Source organism: Aptenodytes patagonicus, chromosome 3, assembly GCF_965638725.1.
Source record: "Aptenodytes patagonicus chromosome 3, bAptPat1.pri.cur, whole genome shotgun sequence".
NCBI lineage: Eukaryota > Metazoa > Chordata > Aves > Sphenisciformes > Spheniscidae > Aptenodytes > Aptenodytes patagonicus.
This window is the reverse complement of record NC_134951.1, coordinates 18345514-18363905: the sequence shown is the minus strand read 5'-3', so window position 1 is coordinate 18363905 and position 18392 is coordinate 18345514. Positions and strand designations below refer to the sequence as shown.

At 35.6% G+C, this 18392-nt stretch overlaps 1 protein-coding gene across 1 annotated transcript in view; it reads left to right on the top strand.

Annotated features, from left to right (window-relative positions):
- Positions 1-18242, top strand: part of CPSF3 (cleavage and polyadenylation specific factor 3) — a 22745-nt gene extending 4503 nt beyond the window's left edge. The window contains exons 6-18 of the mRNA XM_076332803.1: positions 1219-1308; positions 2374-2524; positions 4800-4975; positions 5088-5246; positions 6008-6154; positions 7192-7344; positions 7745-7853; positions 8619-8717; positions 9821-9915; positions 10490-10577; positions 14899-14968; positions 15579-15675; positions 17927-18242. Of these exons, the coding sequence (XP_076188918.1) occupies positions 1219-1308; positions 2374-2524; positions 4800-4975; positions 5088-5246; positions 6008-6154; positions 7192-7344; positions 7745-7853; positions 8619-8717; positions 9821-9915; positions 10490-10577; positions 14899-14968; positions 15579-15675; positions 17927-18028 (1536 nt within the window). The 3' untranslated portion in view covers positions 18029-18242. The remainder of the gene's footprint in view (positions 1-1218; positions 1309-2373; positions 2525-4799; positions 4976-5087; positions 5247-6007; positions 6155-7191; positions 7345-7744; positions 7854-8618; positions 8718-9820; positions 9916-10489; positions 10578-14898; positions 14969-15578; positions 15676-17926) is intronic.
- Positions 18243-18392: the final 150 nt, after the last annotated feature.

Here is an 18392-nt window from a genome sequence, read left to right as displayed (position 1 = left end):
CACTCTTATGCTAAAGTACCTAAAGAAATAGGATTATTATTAATTTTAGGCCTAGAGAGATTAAATAAGTTGTCATATAATCACAGGCAGCACTGTGTCAAAACCAGATACTTGAAACTAATCTCATGAATTGGAGTTCAGTAGGATAATCCCCGCCCAGGAAAAGTTTCATACAGCCTTGAAGAGGGAAGAGAGATGGTGGTCCTGAGGCTTGCTGTCTAGTCGGACTTTGTTCATGGTGTATAATGATTGAGAATTTTAAAAGTTTAGAGTTTAAAAAAAGTACAGAAATAGAACTGAATTTACAATGATTACAATAAAATTTAGATATCTTAGTGCTTTTTTTTTTTGCTGATTAAGGCATGATGGAGAAAGATTTCCCTCTTACTATGCATGACTCAAATGGATTGGGTTTTAACATCCATTATTTTATTTAATTCTCTGTGAAGCAAATGAGGAATGTGATAGTAGGTTACCTTAGACCAGTTATCTGCTGCTGCTGACTATATGTTTTGTTATTATTCACATTTTCATCAGTAGAATGATCATTAAGGAAAAAACGTTCAGTTTTGAAACCATCATTTTGGGCACATCTGCATTCTACCCTGCAGTTAAGAATCCATTAAAAATTACTAACAATTACGAATTACTTCTTGGTGTAATGGGGAACATGATCATTCCATTTGGAAAATCTGCTAGATTACAGGCTTTTTTTTAAGTATCAGAAAATCTTAGAAGGATTTTTTTAAAGTAATTTTATTGGATTATTCATTATATTTACATTCTGATATGTAAATGCTGATTTACCTACTTTGTACTTCCACTTAGGACCTGCTGTATTTTCTGTTATATCAATTTTTACTTCTTAATGGTCAGTGCATGTATGCAAAATGCTGAAAATGGCACCTTTATATCCCAAATGAAAAGAAAAATAAAAATTAATAATTGTTTACCTAATTCTGTTGCAATTAAGGTACTGCTTGAAATATCTTTACTCATTGTGGTTAAAATATTTGTGTTGTAGTACTATTGACCTAATATTATAAGCATTGTCCACATCCGAAGAGTCTTTAGTTAAAGTACAAGTGACCTTTTTATCATAAATTCCTTAAAACTATCTTTGTCGTATAGGAATGATTTTTTTTAAGCAGCTTTTTAAAGACTGCTGACTTGGTAGAACCTGTAATCAGAGTAACTGCTTCTCTTTGTGTCTCATAGCTTTTATATACAGGTGATTTCTCAAGACAGGAAGACAGACATCTGATGGCAGCTGAGATTCCCAATATTAAACCTGATATTCTTATAATTGTAAGTTTTACAAAATTATTTCTTTAAACTAGTCATTAAAAAAGTATAGGAGTATTACTTAATTAGAGCTAAAATGGGATGAGAAAGACAGTGGAGGTTTAATGGTAGTATGTGATTTGTGTTAAATATCCAAACGCTTGGGTGTTCAGAACACTCCAACATTTATTTTCACTGTATTAAAAAGTCTAATTTTTGTTTCACAATCCTTCTGATGAAGTTTCTTAAGCCTCTAGACAAACCTTTACAAGATGGGAGATTTACTAGGTTTCACCTTGTGTTTGCTAGATGTATTGTACAAACCTCAATTTAGCCAGATACCTTTCTTTAGTAGGTCCTAACCTACTTCCAACTATGTTTGTTGAGAATTTGTCCTGGGTGGAGGTGCCCTGAGTGCTATTCCATATTTTTTTGGTTTTGGTTTCTGAGCAAAACGGTTTTATTCTGAATCCATGTTTGGAAAATCAGAAGCTCAGGGGAAACATTAAAAGCAACTGTTTCATTCGGAAATGAACAGTGAGATCTTTCAGAGTAATGCTTAAAATTACTTAATCCTTTGTGTCCCTTCTAACTGCTTTCTGTAACTGAGAATTATTTCATTTTAAATCACATCAAAAAACTTGTATTTTGTGTAATTCCTATATTTTAGACTACGTGTTTCTAAACTGTGGCACTCGTACCACTAGTGAGCCATGGTAACGTGATAACCCATTCATCAAAGCAGTGGCAGCATTTCCAGTTAGGAAAATAAGTATGTTAAATTTGAAACCTCTTAAAAGAAGCACCAAAATTAATAGTTCTACTCCCCCCCCCCCACCCCCCCCCACCCCTGACCGGATCTGTCTTCCCAAATTGCTGGGAGGGACTTGGGGGAGGGGGAATCTTGATTATCTTGGTGCAGGTGGTTATGGGAATTTGGGGTGGGTTTGATTTTTCCCTTTACCCCTCTGCCCCCTGCATGGTAACAACATGTTACGTTTTTCTGCATTTTCTTGTTGGATTCAGAGGAGAAGATCAGGAATTAGTCTTTGTGTCAGTACTTTTAATGCTAAATTTCTTTGTACATAGGAATCCACGTATGGTACTCATATTCATGAAAAAAGGGAAGAGCGAGAGGCAAGATTCTGTAATACCGTTCACGACATTGTAAATAGAGGAGGTAGAGGTCTTATTCCTGTGTTTGCCCTGGGTCGAGCTCAAGAACTACTTTTAATTTTAGGTATGTACCTTCCCAGCTCCTCTTAATAAAAGGCATATAAAGTTAGATGAGAATGTTTTCATGTGCAGGTATAATGATTTTTTTTAAACAACTCTTCAACCATTTTTCAGCGTGTTAATTACCTCAGAATATGTAATACTGTTTGTTCAAATGAAAAAACCTAACCAACTAACCAAGGCAGTTCTGCTTTGTGAGGCAGAAAGGACACCTAGAAAGGAGAACGTAATGACATGGTAATATGTGCTTGACTTTTGAATCGTGTTGAACTGGGATTTCAGCAAATAGGAGCTATTACTACAGATTGAAAAGGAAGCAATCAAAACATGACTGTTCCATTTAAACGATATTGCTAAAAAAAAAGATATATTTTGTTCCAAAGTTTCACTGTCCTTGCCCTTTAATTCACAAACCTATATGAAGAAGTCTTTATAGGAAAAGCTGAGAAGACCATAACAGACACTTCTAGCATTTCTAAAGTCCTAATTATAATGGGAAAGCAAATTAGGCTTTGTTAAGAAGAGCAAAAATGGGGGGAGAAACTATACGTGATCATAACAAGCCGCTTCACATAAAATATATAAGTAATTGTTAAAAGGTACCAGAGAAAAGAGTTTTTAAATAAATTATTTCTAGGCTTCTTTGCTTCCTTTTAGCACATTTAATTTGTACTATGTTACGTGATTTCTCACTAGTCTTTTTGCTCATGCAAATGCTGGCAAGATCAAAAGATAACTATCTCAAAATTAAAATACTTACTTTTAGGGGTGTTGAATCTAAAACATTACCTAAAATACTTGAAATTCTTCTCACTTTCCATTTCAGTTTAGCTCAACATTAGAAACTAGTATGTTTTCAAAATGTGTTACTGGTCTATTCAAATATTAATAAGAAATTTGGATCCAGGCATGGGGTAGTATTTGATGTTGCCGGATTATTTAGTACTTATCATTGATTGAGGTTTGTTTATTTCATAGAGGAGATAAAAACCAAACATTTTAAATCTCGTGTAGCCATTAGTTTGTAATTGGTTGGCTCTCCTTGCTGTATGTAGATACCAGAGTTGCTAAAGATAAGCTTGAAAATACATCTAGTAAAGCTAGACACGCAATTGGATGCTTAATTAGGTAGAAAGAGCAATTGCATCTCACATGCCTACACAACTGAGCCCGCAGGCTTCTGTGTTTGTTCTCCTTCTTTCCATAAGTGTCTGACAAAAAATAAAATACTGCGTTATGGTATAGAAAATTGTGACAACGGGTGCCATCTTTTAATGTCGTTCTGAGTCCTGCTATTGGTTATCTTTCATTGGCTGTTTCCACCTTACACTTGAACTTATTAAGATAGTCATGGCAGTGAGCCTCTCTGACATGTTCTGAAAAGCTTTGTCTGCAAATCAAAAATGTTAGGTTAAAGCCATATCATTTTAAATGTACAAATACAGCCAAAAGAGTTTACGTCTATTTTTGGATGACTGTTCCTCACTTAAGTGATATAAATATGTTTTAGACTAGCAGAACTGTATCCAAGTGGGAAAATGAGTAAGTTATGTTTGTGTAGCTGCATTCAGATCTCTTTGTGTTTAGTAAAGGTCATGGCTACTGTCATCAGTGATAAAGTAAGTTGTGGTTAGTGGAGGCTTTTTTCCTGTTTTTGTTTCAGTTAAGTTTGTAAAATACAACTGTTGGTGATATACAGGAAGACAGGCTTGATAACTGGGCGATCCCTTCACGCCTTGAACTCCGTGGATTTGTTTTACAGAACTTTGATATAGTGAATTCTCAACAACATACCTATGTGCAGATGTCCCTAGCTGTTAGATGTGTAATTAATATTTGACAGAGGCATTTTAGCTTTATTGCAGTGGTGTAGTAAAACTTGCGTTGTTGTAAATGTAGATTTATTGCTGTGTAATATCATGTATACTTTATACCTTGTAGCTGAAGTTGGTGATTGATTGGAATTTGACCTGCTGAAAATATCTGAAGTTCATCTTTTTCTTGTTTGTTTGCCTGTATGTACTAGTTGTATACATTTTTAGTTGGTGATTACTTTTTCTTTAGTAGAGCAAGTGGGGAAAAAAAAAAGTCTGTGATTGTGGTTTTCTTTAATAAAAATGAAAAAAAACACTGCTAAATCTGTTTTACAAGAAGTATTAACATTTCTGAGAAGCATGCATTTTGGAGATAATGCTGCGGGCGGGGTTGTATGGGGTTTTTTGGTTGGTGGTTGGGTTTTTTGTTGTTTTTCATTGTTTGTTTTGTTTTTGTTTTTTAAGATGAATACTGGCAGAATCATCCTGAACTCCATGATATCCCTATATATTATGCCTCCTCTTTGGCAAAGAAATGTATGGCAGTTTATCAGACGTATGTGAATGCCATGAATGACAAAATCCGCAAGCAAATTAACATCAACAATCCATTTGTTTTCAAGCATATTAGTAACCTGAAGGTAAGCTTGAGATAAGATTGTCTTACAAAAGAGGAAGGGTGACAGAAGAGTTCATATTTGCTTCATTTAAGTGAGTTATGGTAACTGATAGTCTCGCTGTTTGTCCATTTAGAGTATGGATCATTTTGATGATATTGGCCCAAGTGTTGTGATGGCTTCCCCAGGTATGATGCAGAGTGGCTTATCCAGAGAGTTGTTTGAGAGCTGGTGCACAGATAAGAGAAATGGAGTAATTATAGCAGGGTACTGTGTTGAAGGAACGCTTGCTAAGGTGAGTTGTTAATGCACCACAAGTTCTTAATACAAAGTAGTATGCATGTTATGTTTGAAAAGAATTGGCTAGTAGCAAGTGTCTTTATTTGCATTTACTAAGATTGTTGTCACGTACACATAATTATGTAGTCAAAACTAATTGCTTTTGGCTAATACTAATGAAAAGTACAGAAAATTTGCATATGGCCATTTCCAGTGATGATGTACAGAATAACAGCAGTTATCTGGTCATGAGAAAGAATGATTGATAGTTTTCTCCATCTTTAGACCCCTCCACCATTTAACTTTTTGAAAGGGGAGCCCTAACCCTAATTGTAGAGGAGTCAATATTAAATCTAACACTACTTAAATATCAGAGATCATACTGCCTTGCGCATGTTGTACCACTGTCCAGTCGTAGGGAATGAAATCCTTCCTTCCGAATTCCAGCAGCTAAGGGAAACCAGAGCATCTAGTTTTGCCTTTAGAGGTAGAAATCACACACTTGTTATAATTTCAATGCAAATTTGAGAGAGATGTATCTGGAAGAAGAATGAACTCCCAGATCTGCTGAGGATGCAAAAGATGAAATGGTGTGTGTTGTGCGTGCTTTTTTCATTTGTGAGTGTGTGTTTTGTGAAATTTGAGAGATTTTTTCAGTTCTTCACATTTAACCTGGCTTCCAATATTATTTCATTGATTTTTGAAATGTAAAGCATTAGTTATATGGCGTCTGAAGGAGGCTTTCCATTTTTTATTTGAAGTGTTCTTTTTTTCTAGCACATCATGTCTGAACCTGAAGAAATCACAACTATGTCAGGACAAAAACTCCCACTGAAGATGTCTGTGGATTACATTTCTTTCTCTGCTCACACAGATTATCAACAAACTAGTGAATTTATCCGGGCCCTGAAACCTCCACATGTGGTTAGTATACATGCTGCCCATTTCTCCAGAGTGGGATTTATCAAACCAGTTCACAGCCTTGAGTCATCAAGGCAGGTACTGGTGTCTAGCAGTAGCCAGCATCCCTATGCTTTGAATAATAAAAGGTGGAGATTTTAACCATTCTTCGTCATGTTACCTTAGCAAAGTAAAGATGAACTTGCTCTTGACTGTTTGCATGTGGGATATCTGGGGATGACTTCCGAGAAAGTGGTATGGTCCATAACCTGTTTCAGCAGTGTTTTGCGCAAGTAAGATACAGTATGGGACGACATTAAGCTGGGGACACTGCTATTGGGATAATTCACTGGAATTTGCCCCAAAATAAACAAGAAAACATTGGTTGAAAAAGAGTAGGCCAGTCTGAAAGAAGGTATGTAGCAGGCAGCACAAGACAAAGGCAGCACCTGGGGGAAAAAGCACGATAAAATCACAGGGAGCAGGAGGTGTGAAGGACCAGAATATGAAAATGGAGACTAGGATCAGAAACTTGCTGAGACTGCGGGAGAGGCAGTGTGCAAGCACAGATCGAAATAAAACAAATCATAGCGGAAGAAGAGAGGATTTAACTTGGCAAAGAAAATTGTGAACTTAATAAGCATACTGAATTGCACGTTTATTACGTTTATGTTTATCTACATGCAGATGCAAAAATGTAAAGCTAACTGTAACTTTTATCATTGAACTTAAGTTAATACTTCCCTTTCATAATATAACAATGTGCTCGTGTATGAAAAGTTAAATGGAATCTCTGTAATACATTCTGCTTATTTGCATATATTTTTCTACTAATACTCAGGGTCGTAAAATCTGGGCCTTTGAATAATGCATAGAATTCCAAGACACACATGGAACTGTATGTAGTATAAATGAGCTAATGTTTCATATATTGTGACCTCATGAAATTACATTTTTATAAAGATGAGGTACAAGATGGCAGTTTTCTTGGATAATTTGCTTACTAAACATGTCTGGTTGGACAAATAACTTCTGCTAAAAGGAAAACTGTCTTTCTGTAGATTTTAGTTCACGGTGAGCAGAATGAAATGGCCAGATTGAAAGCAGCATTGATACGGGAATATGAGGATAACGATGAAGTTCATATAGAAGTTCATAATCCTAGGAATACTGAAGCTGTGACATTAAACTTCAGAGGAGAAAAACTTGCCAAGGTATAAAATTAATATTTTCTTACCTGTACAACAGTATTTTCCTCTGGGATAAACACTATGCATTTTCTTCTAAGCCTCTATTTTTAATTGGTTTTGGATTGTGTATGTTTTCCAGGGACTCAAAGCATGTGAATGTTTTGGTTTAGTGTTGTATTTGGGGTTTGGTTTTGGGGTTTTTTTTGGTGTTTGGTGGGTTTTTTTTGGCTCTTCACTCTTCCAACCTTTTCTTGTGTTACATCTCAGAATGTTTGTTGGTTACTCTGACTTTCCTTTATTTTCAGAGTTAATTTTATATAATGTTTGATTTTTCTCAGGAAACTGTATTTCATCTCCATAGTTAACTTTAAGCTATGAATATTTCAGATTGCCTTGTTGCACTATGTGTGTTTTTTCTTTCCAGGTGATGGGATCTTTAGCAGATAAGAAACCAGAGCAAGGACAGAGAATTTCTGGAATCCTAGTTAAAAGAAATTTTAACTATCACATCCTTTCTCCATGTGACCTCTCCAGTAAGTAAAGACCGTAATATGCTCAGTAGGTAATTGAAACTTACTGTATACTTCTGTCATTAAAACACACACAATACTGGGTTTTTTTTCTGTAATTTTGTGTTTGATAAGCAATTAGTGAACATCTTTGTTTTAGTTTGGCTTGGTTTTGCCAGAAGTTCTGAACTGTTGGAGTGAGAAGCAAGGCATTCAATTCTTTGTCCACTGAAGTTTAAAAAAATTTCTATTCTTTCTGTAAGAGAAAAGAAGCAAATTTCCATTCCCTTTATGGTTACTTAAAACTTCTTCCTCTGTATGAGTATGCATAAAACATGCCAGTGAGAACAGAAGAGCATCTTGATCAATTGTCCTGCCAGTTTCTAAAATGTCATTAGTTTTTAGTGTAAAAAGCCACAGTACAGTGAAAATATTGTGTATTGCTCCTATGCTATTTATTACTAAAGAAATTGATCTATTCTCAAGATGGAAGGAAAATTAAATGGAGTAGTAATGCCAGAAGAGCTTGGGGAAAGCAATTCTACTGTCCTAGTTCACTGTTTGCTTTTAATGGGCATGATAAAGTAACAAGCTCTTGCTGGTTTCTTAACCAAAAATACATTATTTATCTTATAACAGACCCTCCACCCTCCTCTTTACAAACTGTCCTGTTCAACCCTCTGTCTTGAATGTATTGATGCCATTATTTATCTATAGTGACAATTTAATTTTTTAAGAAGCAAATTCAAAGGGATAATTTTTAATACATACTTTTAAAAATTCTTTCAGATTATACAGACTTGGCGATGAGCACTGTAACACAGACACAAGCCATTCCATATACCGGCCCTTTTAATCTGCTTTATTATCAGCTACAAAAACTTACCGGTGCGTATTTGGAAAGACATGTTCATGATTTATAGTGGTCAACTTTTAAAAGAACTTATAGTCTTCAGACATCTTATGAGTGGAAACTTCTTTGCCAGTAACTGAAGTGCCACGGTTGGTTTCATATTTTACAATTTTCATTAGATTATGCAGCTTCTGCCAGATCCAGTTCATGAGCATGAAACATCCTTTTTGGGGGATTCTACTGTAGTTGTACTACAAAATCATGAGTATATAGTAATATAGAGCCTAGGCTGATTTTTGTCTCCTGTCAGCCTCCAAAGTGAGTGCCATAGCCACTCTGATGGAAAATTTATTAATCGATCTTTTATCTCCAGCCCCAAAAGAGAGTAACAAAAGCTCTGTCCTCCTTTGTGACAGACAGCCTCTTTTGTCCCTCCCCGAGAAGCAAGAATCTAACCTTGTTGGCTTTTTCTGAGTCAGAAGCCATTTAAATCTGCCACTAATGCAATCCCCAGTGCCTCTGTCTAGCTTTGTTAAAGGATAGGGGCAACTCCTGTCCTAGTTCATTAGAGGCACACACACTTTGCAGGATCCCTTCCCAGATTTAAAGCTGCGGATTTTTTTCTTTCTCCTCTAGTGTCAGAATCTAATTCATACCACTAGTGAAGAGAGAACCTATATTCAGTTGGTGTTCAGGTCTTACAGCCTGAGCGCTACCTGGCACACAAATGCTTTTGTTTTATCCTCTGTGCTTATGTAAACAATGGGTTATCCTTTAAGGGTATAAGAGGAGCTAGTTAATTCCGCAAATGGAGCACTGAATTTCTCATTTGTTTTCTTTTTCATTGGTGTACATGTGTCAGTGTACTAAGCCAGTCAACTATGAGAATTCAAAACAAGTAAAATGGCCAATATTACACACTAAAAAAACCCCAAACAATCCAGACCAAAGAAAATAGTTTTGTCAGGCAAGGGAAGAGAGTATGCACTTCAGGCTGAGAAATGAATTGTGAGCTGCTGTGAGCAGTTGTGATGATAATCACAGCATTCTTAAAATGACCTGTTTTCTTATGCAGATAAAGTTAGTCTTCTTTTCAGTATAATTTTGTCCTTGCTAACCATTTGTTATCACTTCTTAGGTGATGTAGAAGAAATAGAAATCCAACAAAAACCAGCCTTGAAGGTTTTCAAAAACATTACTGTGATCCAGGAACCAGGCATGGTTGTCCTTGAGGTGGGCATTGGTGAGGGAGAAAGAAGTATTTTGTTCTCCAGTTTCTGCAAAATAGTATTATATAGATGCCATGCAGAATTAAATGTTTTAAGTAGTTTTCCATTGGATGACAAGTAGAATGAAAGCTAGAGCAAAGTTTCCCTTGAGCTGTGGTCCTGTGTTGATGCATGTTGTTTCATTTAGCCACTGCTAGTTTCTTTTTTGCCATGACTCAAGAATATTATGGTGGATTCGGTGCCCTTTTTTTATTTGGCAAATAGTAATTGGAAATAATGTCAAATGGTGTTCCCTCCTTCCCCCCTCCCCCAAATGGCTGTGGTAATTAATAACTGTTTCATAAATGTGTTCAGAAACATTCAACAGCTTGAATTTTTCATGGGAAGTTACTGGAATATACTAAGTTAAAAATAGTTAATAGTTCGGTGTAAAATATATGATAGTCATTTGAAGCTAGAATTCAGAGAAAAGCAAACAGGAGAATGCAATTAAAGTTACATTGGTTTTATGTTGCGTTATTCATTCAGCCCAAATAATGGGCTCAAATTATGAAATTTTTTTTTTTTTAATCTTCCAGTGGGTGGCAAATCCTGCTAATGATATGTATGCAGACACCGTGACAACAGTGATACTGGAAGTTCAGTCAAATCCCAAAATACAGAAAGGTAGTACGTTTAGTGTATGCTTATTTAACTGAGGCATTTCTTCTTAATTTTTTTATATCAAGCTTAGAGGGATATAATGCCTTGCAACAGATTGCAATCCCACTATTGTACTTCCTCTCCTTATGAAACTTTTTAGGGACTAAGATTTGCTACTTAAAAACAGAATTACAACTTAGTCTTCATTATTTGTAACATGTTCATTTGTTGAAACTTTCTCTTATATGGCAGCTGGTAGCTGACTGTGGAAAATGTGACCTTATTTAAAATAAGTAATATATTAGTCACTTTAGTTTTTTGTGTATAAACAGTTTATGAGATCTCTTTTAAATATTTCAGTTTCTCATTTGAAAGTTATAATTACCATTCATGAGTGGTATTCCTATGACTGTACATCAGAAAGAGTTAGTGTCCTGGTTTCAGCTGGGCTAGAGTTACTTTTCTTCCTAGTAGCTGGCATAGTGCTGTGTTTTGGATTTAGGATGAGAATAATGTGATAACACACCGATGTTTTAGTTGTTGCTAAGCAGTGCTTATACTAAGTCAAGGACTTTTCAGCTTCCCGTGCTCTACCGACTAAGAAGGCTGGAGGTGCACAAGAAGCTGGGAGGGGGCATAGCCAGGACAGCTGACCCAAACTGGCCAAAGGGACATTCCATACCATGTGACATCATGCTCAGTATATAAGCTGGGGGGAGTTGGCTGGGGGGCAGCGATTGCTGCTGGGGGACTGGCTGGGCATCAGTCGGCGGATGGTGAGCAATTGCATCATGCATCACTTGCTTTGTATCTTCTTCTATTATTATTGTTGTTGTTGTTGTTATTACTATTTTATTTTATTTCAATTATTAAACTGTTCTTATCTCAACCCATGAGTTTTCTCACTTTTACTCTTCCGATTCTCTCCCCCATCCCACCGGGGTGGGGGGAGTGAGTGAGCGAGCGGCTCTGTGGTGCTCAGTTGCCGGCTGAGGTTAAACCATGACAGTCCTTTTTGGCACCCAACGTGGGGCTCGAAGGGTTTGAGATAGTAACAGATTAACCAGAGTGTATTAAGGAATTTATATCTGTTAACAGTTGCGGGTTACAATATTGATTCATCTGTTCTCAATACTAGTTTATCTAATCTGCGTCATGCTCTTTTTTTTTGCTGTACGTGTTAAAGATTAGTGTTGGTTTTTGCAGTTTGCTGTGCTCTGCAGTGATTACTGATGTTTTGCATGGGAGGTTTGTTATTAAAACACTGGCCTTGAGCTTAATCTGGTATTTGAGCTTTGTACTGAAGCCATTACTGTACTTTGGATACCACTTTGTGGAGATATTTAGCAGTTATACATTATTCTCCTAATAAATCCAAAACACAGCACCATACCAGCTACTAGGAAGAAAATTAACTCTATCCCAGCTGAAACCAGGACAGTTAGGTAGACAATGCTGAAAAAAAGTCAGACTAATTTCACAATTACACTTATGCAGACCCTGTAACCAAGTAAAATTATTGGGTAGTGAAAGCATCATCAGATACTGGGTTTGACGTTGCTGTTCAAGAATGACAGCAATTTTGTTGGGATTACTAGCGATGGTAGTTTATATTTTTTGTTCCACTGTTTTGCTTTTGAATGTGTATGCCACTGTGCTAACAATCTGGAGCACGTATTGAATATTGGGTTGGCCACTGAGGATAAGTGTTGGTAGCTTGGCAACATAGTAACAGAGATAATTTAATGATAATCCATTTATCAAAATAAAATAAGGAATTTTTTTTTCTATTTTCTAGGGTTTGAAATAACTTTTTTTGCCACTACCTGCATCATTACTTGGAATATACGTTACTATTTTACTTACGAATATCTTATTAAATTCTGCCGTTGTGTACCCTTGCTCACCTAGTGACATAAGTGACAGTTGTGTATCCATCTTAGAGCATTATTCATCTCCAGTTTGGATGTGGTCAGGCAAGCAGAACCCAAAATTCTATTCCTTGGGTGTTATGTAAAAGTAGTACCATTTGGGTTTTGGTTTTTTTATTCAGCAAAAGGACAATATGAGGAGCAATCATATTAAATTAATCCCAAGGTCATACCTTAAAAACTCATAAGCTGTGCCTGTAATGCCCAGCAGGTAAGTTCTGTGCCCTTAAATAGAGGACCAGTGGCACATGTGACCTTAGTGCCTGTTTTTCCTTTGTGTGGAAAATAGAGTATTGGGGAGGAGGTGAGGAGGTCCTTCTGACATGAACCCAGGACACATCTGAGGTGTGCGCTTGAACCCGGAAGCCTTCAAAGCAGTCTGAGATCCTGTGCTATACGTACCGTCCCGTCGGCCTCAGTTAAATCATTCTGTGATCATCTTCCTTTTAACCAGTTCCAATGTTAAAAATTCTGTACTGTTCTACATCTTCTGATCTTACCTAAGGGTTTTTCATGTCATACTGTATCAGATCCTCTACTGAAGTCTGATGGTCTAGGTCTATCCTTAAAATAACTGATGTTTTTAAATTATCAGAGACTGATAGTGAGGAGTCTGGCATGATCTGTCTCTTCTGAACCCCACGTGACATTTTATTCCTAACACTTCTAGTAGATTTTTCTTTCCAAACCAGCATGGAAAGCACTAGAGCTATATGGACAAATAGGTGTTTATTTTCCCTGGGTTACTCCTCTTGTATTTTTATTATTTATTTTGTAATTATATATAAAATAGCAATCACTGTTCCTTAGGTGCTTAGTCCCACACCTGAGTCAAGAAATCTGTTAAAAATTCTTTCTCCTGAGTTTATAAATTCACACAGCAGTTCTTCCATTGGTTTGGGATAAAGCTTTGCTAGTCCACCTGATCTAAGTGTAATTTTCTTGTCTTGGTTGTGATCATTTTCAGTATGTATCAGCCCTTCTAGCCATGCCCTCATGTTCTGTTCCACTGAAACTAACCAAAATAGAAATTTTATTTTTGGATGGTACTTTGACCTCCTTTTTTTGTTTGTTTGTTTTTGGTTTGGATTTTTTTTTTTTATTCCTTCCATATCTTTCTTTATATGGCTGGAAAAAATCTTGTACTGTTTCACTAATTTCTTTAATTCTTACTGTAATATCTGTCTTGGCCTGACTTTTGGTAGTCCCCACTTCATCTGTACAATCTGCTAGTGACAATATCTAGCTTTTTCCCCCCATAATTAATTCCTCTTTCTATTTTTATATGCCTTTTTGCATTATTTCTCATGTTGTTTCATGGTTGTGATTCTATCAGTTAATCTCAGGTGTGGCTACTTGCAGGATTTTTTCCTTTATTTGGGGTTTTTAACACATTCCAAATACTTTTTGCACTTTTGTATTTTAGAGTAAGTTCACAGGATCACAAGTGATTGAATTTAAATATCTAAAGTAAGTTATTGTTGCTCAGTTGAGCATGTGCCTACTCTTACCTCATTTCAACATAAAATTGTTTTGCTTAGTACATTCAGTTACTGCATCTTATCTAAGGGATGGTAATTTTTTAGGATGCGCTTGTGTGGTCTCTTGCAGTTACGAAGTTCTTCAAAGAATTTCTAAGTTATTCTAACTACCATTGTGTTCGGTTCTCTGAACTCTTAAGATGACTTAGAAATCTTGCAAACTGGTTTTTAAAAAGCCTTCTTTTAAATAAACTCTAGTTGTAGATCTGTTTTGTTTATTCATCAGTGAAACGGGTAGAGATTTTCACAACTAGCTCTTCCTATAGACTTCTTACTCCTTTAATGATCAAATACTTAAATTTTCAAAAGCAAATTACTTGTTTTAAACTATCTCTTGATTTTGAAACCAAGTCTAAAACCAGTATCATTATTTTCATTTCAAACTCTATCCTGAAACACATTCCAGGAATGTCTGTGCCTATTACTACTACTCACACTTGCTGTCCAGTTTCACTTTATGTATGCTCTGCATGCTCCTATCCTCCATGATGCAGTATTTTCCTATAACAATGGAAAATTGAGGGATTATAAAAAAATTATGAAAGTGGATTATTTTCACTTTTAAGTAAAGGAAATGTGAGAAGTAATGAGCATTAACAATAAAAAGGAGAATTGAGAAGTGAGGATTAGACTTGCAAAATTGTCTACTTTAAAATGTGATAAATACAGGGAATATGAATTTTAAATGTATGTACTTCCTTGACTCTTCCGTCTTTTTTAATACATTTTCTTTATAATATGTTCAAACATATATATCTTATATAGCTTTTAGATTGTTTATCATTAAAGTGAATGAGGAACCAGATTGTATCAATTAGCCAATTTTCCCTCCCAGCAAATGTCTGTGAAAGTAAAATGCCTTTTTCTTTTCAGCTGCAGTACATAAAATTTCCAAAAAAGTAGATATGGATGTGTATAGGAAGAGAATGGAGATCATGCTTCAGTAAGTTGGCATGTATTTTTCTAAAGGAAAATGATCACTGTTAATCATGTAAATACAATAATTTTAGTATAATACAGTTTAAAGATACACTTACTTAAAAATACTTTGTGCAAATTTAATTCAGTCTCGTTTCTGTGAAGGCCAGGAATTAAGTCAAGAAAGAGGTACAGTAAAAAAAGTTCTCAGCATCATTAAAATTTTGAATACAGGACTCAGTTATTTCTTCCAGAAGCGAATTTTTAAGTTGTCTCCCAAAATTACGCTATGAATGCTTATGAAAATACCATTTTGGATCACTTCTCTCTTAAAACTTACTCTGATGTATGTTCTGTTATTTAGGTAGAACACTTACCTCTTTTGAAATCAAAAGAATCCTTCCCTTCATTTATGATGAGATTTTTTTGGGGGGTAAAATACTTCCTGTTATGTGACGGCCACTCTCATAAGAATTTAGGTTGGTATTTGTTAATTATATCTGAGTGGGTTAAATAGTAATTGCTGAAAGGAGATAGTCTGCTAACAAAATGCCTTTGGAAGCCTAAGATTAATAGGAAGAAAAACATAAGTTTGCTGTTTGGCCACGTCTTCCATGCATAGATCTTTGTTGTAGGGATATGTTTGGAGAAGACTGTGTGAGTTCAAAAGATGGCTCTGTCCTGTGCGTCACGGTTGATGGAAAGACTGCAAACATTTCGCTGGACACTCGGGTACGTACAGCAAAGCACTCGCTTTTGTGTGCACTATGTTTAACAGAGGTGAGTCTCCAGTCTAGTATACAGTGATGCCTAGAATATCGTGTACCCATTTGCTAAGGAAATGTTTTTGTATTTGGTATCAAAACAGCTTAAGCCTATTCACTTTCCATTAATTTCATTGACATTCTCATCAGCCGATCAGTACCCAGCCTTTCTGAGAGAAATACCGATCCAGCCTGCAAGCTGAGTTTACTGAGTTTGTTACAGAAGCATTTGCTAGAGAGTTTTCTTCATTAAAAAAATGCTAGCAATGTTTACATAACAAATGCAGTAAATTTGGAAGAAAACCCAGTATGTTTCAGCAGCTCTCTACTTGTATAAAAACGAATAAAGAAAGATTGTAGAGGAGAAGCTGATTTAACCCACAATTTTTTTTTTAATGCTCTTAAAACATAGGCTCTGGTCTGAATAATTGAACAATCACAGAGTAGGAATGATGCTAATAAATTTTTTTTTGTCATCTTGATCCTTTTGTAGCTAAATTGAAAGCCTGAAATACTCACAAAAAGAAATACTTTACTGATTTACAAGCTAGATTCAGAATTGGATGTCATGCGTGTCAGAAGGCTGCTTTAAGAAGCTATCACACCTAGTTATTTGAACAATGTGGAACTGTAAAGAATGGTTAAAACCATGTCCTTCGTGTCCTTAAGCATTTTAATGTGTTGACTTTCTGTGATTATTTCTATAGTTTTAATACGTTATTATGTATTACCACTAACCACAGTAGTAATATATTCCACTGGAGTAGCTCTCAGATGCTGTCCTTAGGGATCACAACAAGTGTTTTAAGTGTTCTACAAACCCAGAAGAAAAGGTTGGTCCCTGCCCAAAATTTGTTACCTATTGAAACAAAACAAGTGACTGTTAATTATCTTAAGAGGATAGTGAGTTACAGTTTTGTGGTTAACACCCAATGCTTGCTGTGTCATCTTTTTTCAGTGTTTTAATAAATATATGCTACATTTCAGTGTATACATAGTACAGAAAAATACAGGACTGATGAAGAGAGTTCTTGCAATAGAGAAGAAAGTAACAAGACTGGAAAAAAATGCATACTGCTTAATCAAAAAGTTAGGTTTCATTTTCATATACTATACTGATATATGTCATTATTGTTAAAAGACTTGTGTACTGACAGAAACCGTAATGGCAACTCAACTGCAACAGCGTGTATCTTTGTAATACTTATTTTATATACTGTGTTGGCAATGGCAAGCTTGTGCCATTGTGAACCAAGTTTTACAAGAAAGATCTGTCCTTCTTTATGTGCATATCTATCTTCTTATAAACCTTTAATAGCTTTAAAATAAAAAACTGTTTAGTATAGATCTGATTATATGGTGGGACATGTAGATTTATTTTTTCCACGTTAACTTAACACGGTGCTTTTGCAGTAAACAAGCTTTTAACAGCATTGTTAGCTAACATTAAATACACGTTTGCTGTTTCAAATGCCTTTTTTTTTTCCCAAAAACCTTTATGGTTGAAAGGAGTTACTTGTTCAGAAGAGTAACAAGTTAATACTGAATTAGAGAAGATACAGTCTTAGAGCCTAGAAAGTCCATAGGATCAAGAATAGTATTACTATGCAAATGCTGCCCTTTGGTTTTGAGATAGAGCAGTCAGGGGATTGGGTTGAATGTCGATCAACTTGCAAGTTTGGGGTGGGCATCTTTCTCTAGGAAGACTTGTTTTAGTGATAAATTAATCTCTTTGGGGTTTTATTTTGATGTAAATGTTATCTTATGGGTGTGGGAACATCAGTGTGGAGACTCCCTGAGTACAGGTGCCTGTACCTCCGTGATGAATGCACGTATTTTGCAGTATTAACCTAATACAATGCAGGTGAATTCACAGATAAAATGAAATCTCCAAGGACTGAACCTTGTGTGGTTTTATTTGATTTTGAATTAAATGTAATCTACAAAACTTAATGCATTTTACTTAGTAGTTTTGAAACAAGTTATTAATCAAACATTAAACTCGAGATTAAGCTTCTTGTTCCTCAGCAGGACTTGCATAAGTCTTCTCTGAACTCTTCTGCGTGTTGGCAGACCATTTAAAAACATCCAGTGCCACTCCTGATAACTTTCTTTTCAATTTGCATGACTACTTTTTCCTTTCCCCTTACGAGCATTCTTCACATGCTGAAAAGGAATATGAAGTGCTAGTTGTTCTAACATACTTCTTTTGTTTCCAGACAGTTGACTGTGAGCCAGGAAGCGAAGATGACGAATCCCTTCGTGAAATGGTGGAACTGGCTGCACAGAGGCTTTATGATGCCCTCAGCCCAGTATACTGACCTCTGTAGATACCTAGGACACGTCAAAAAAATCTTTTAAATGTTCAATTTATTTGGACTATTTTTTAAGAGTAAATAAATTTTTTTTCTTCAGTAAGTCAAACGTATCAATTCTGTGACTGTGAAACTGCTGACTTATTTCAAATAATGGATGAGCAACCTTATAGCAACTATGTTTGTGCATATAGATCATAATAAAATCAGGCAAAGTGTGCATATGTTCTTTTTTCTTATGTGCACATAAAAGAAAAAATTCTTAACCTATCTAAATGTAGAATTACAAAAGTTAAATTGAGAGAGTTTTATATTTTTGAAGATTAACGGCCACTTGGAGGATAAATTGGATGTTTTGGGTTTGCATATG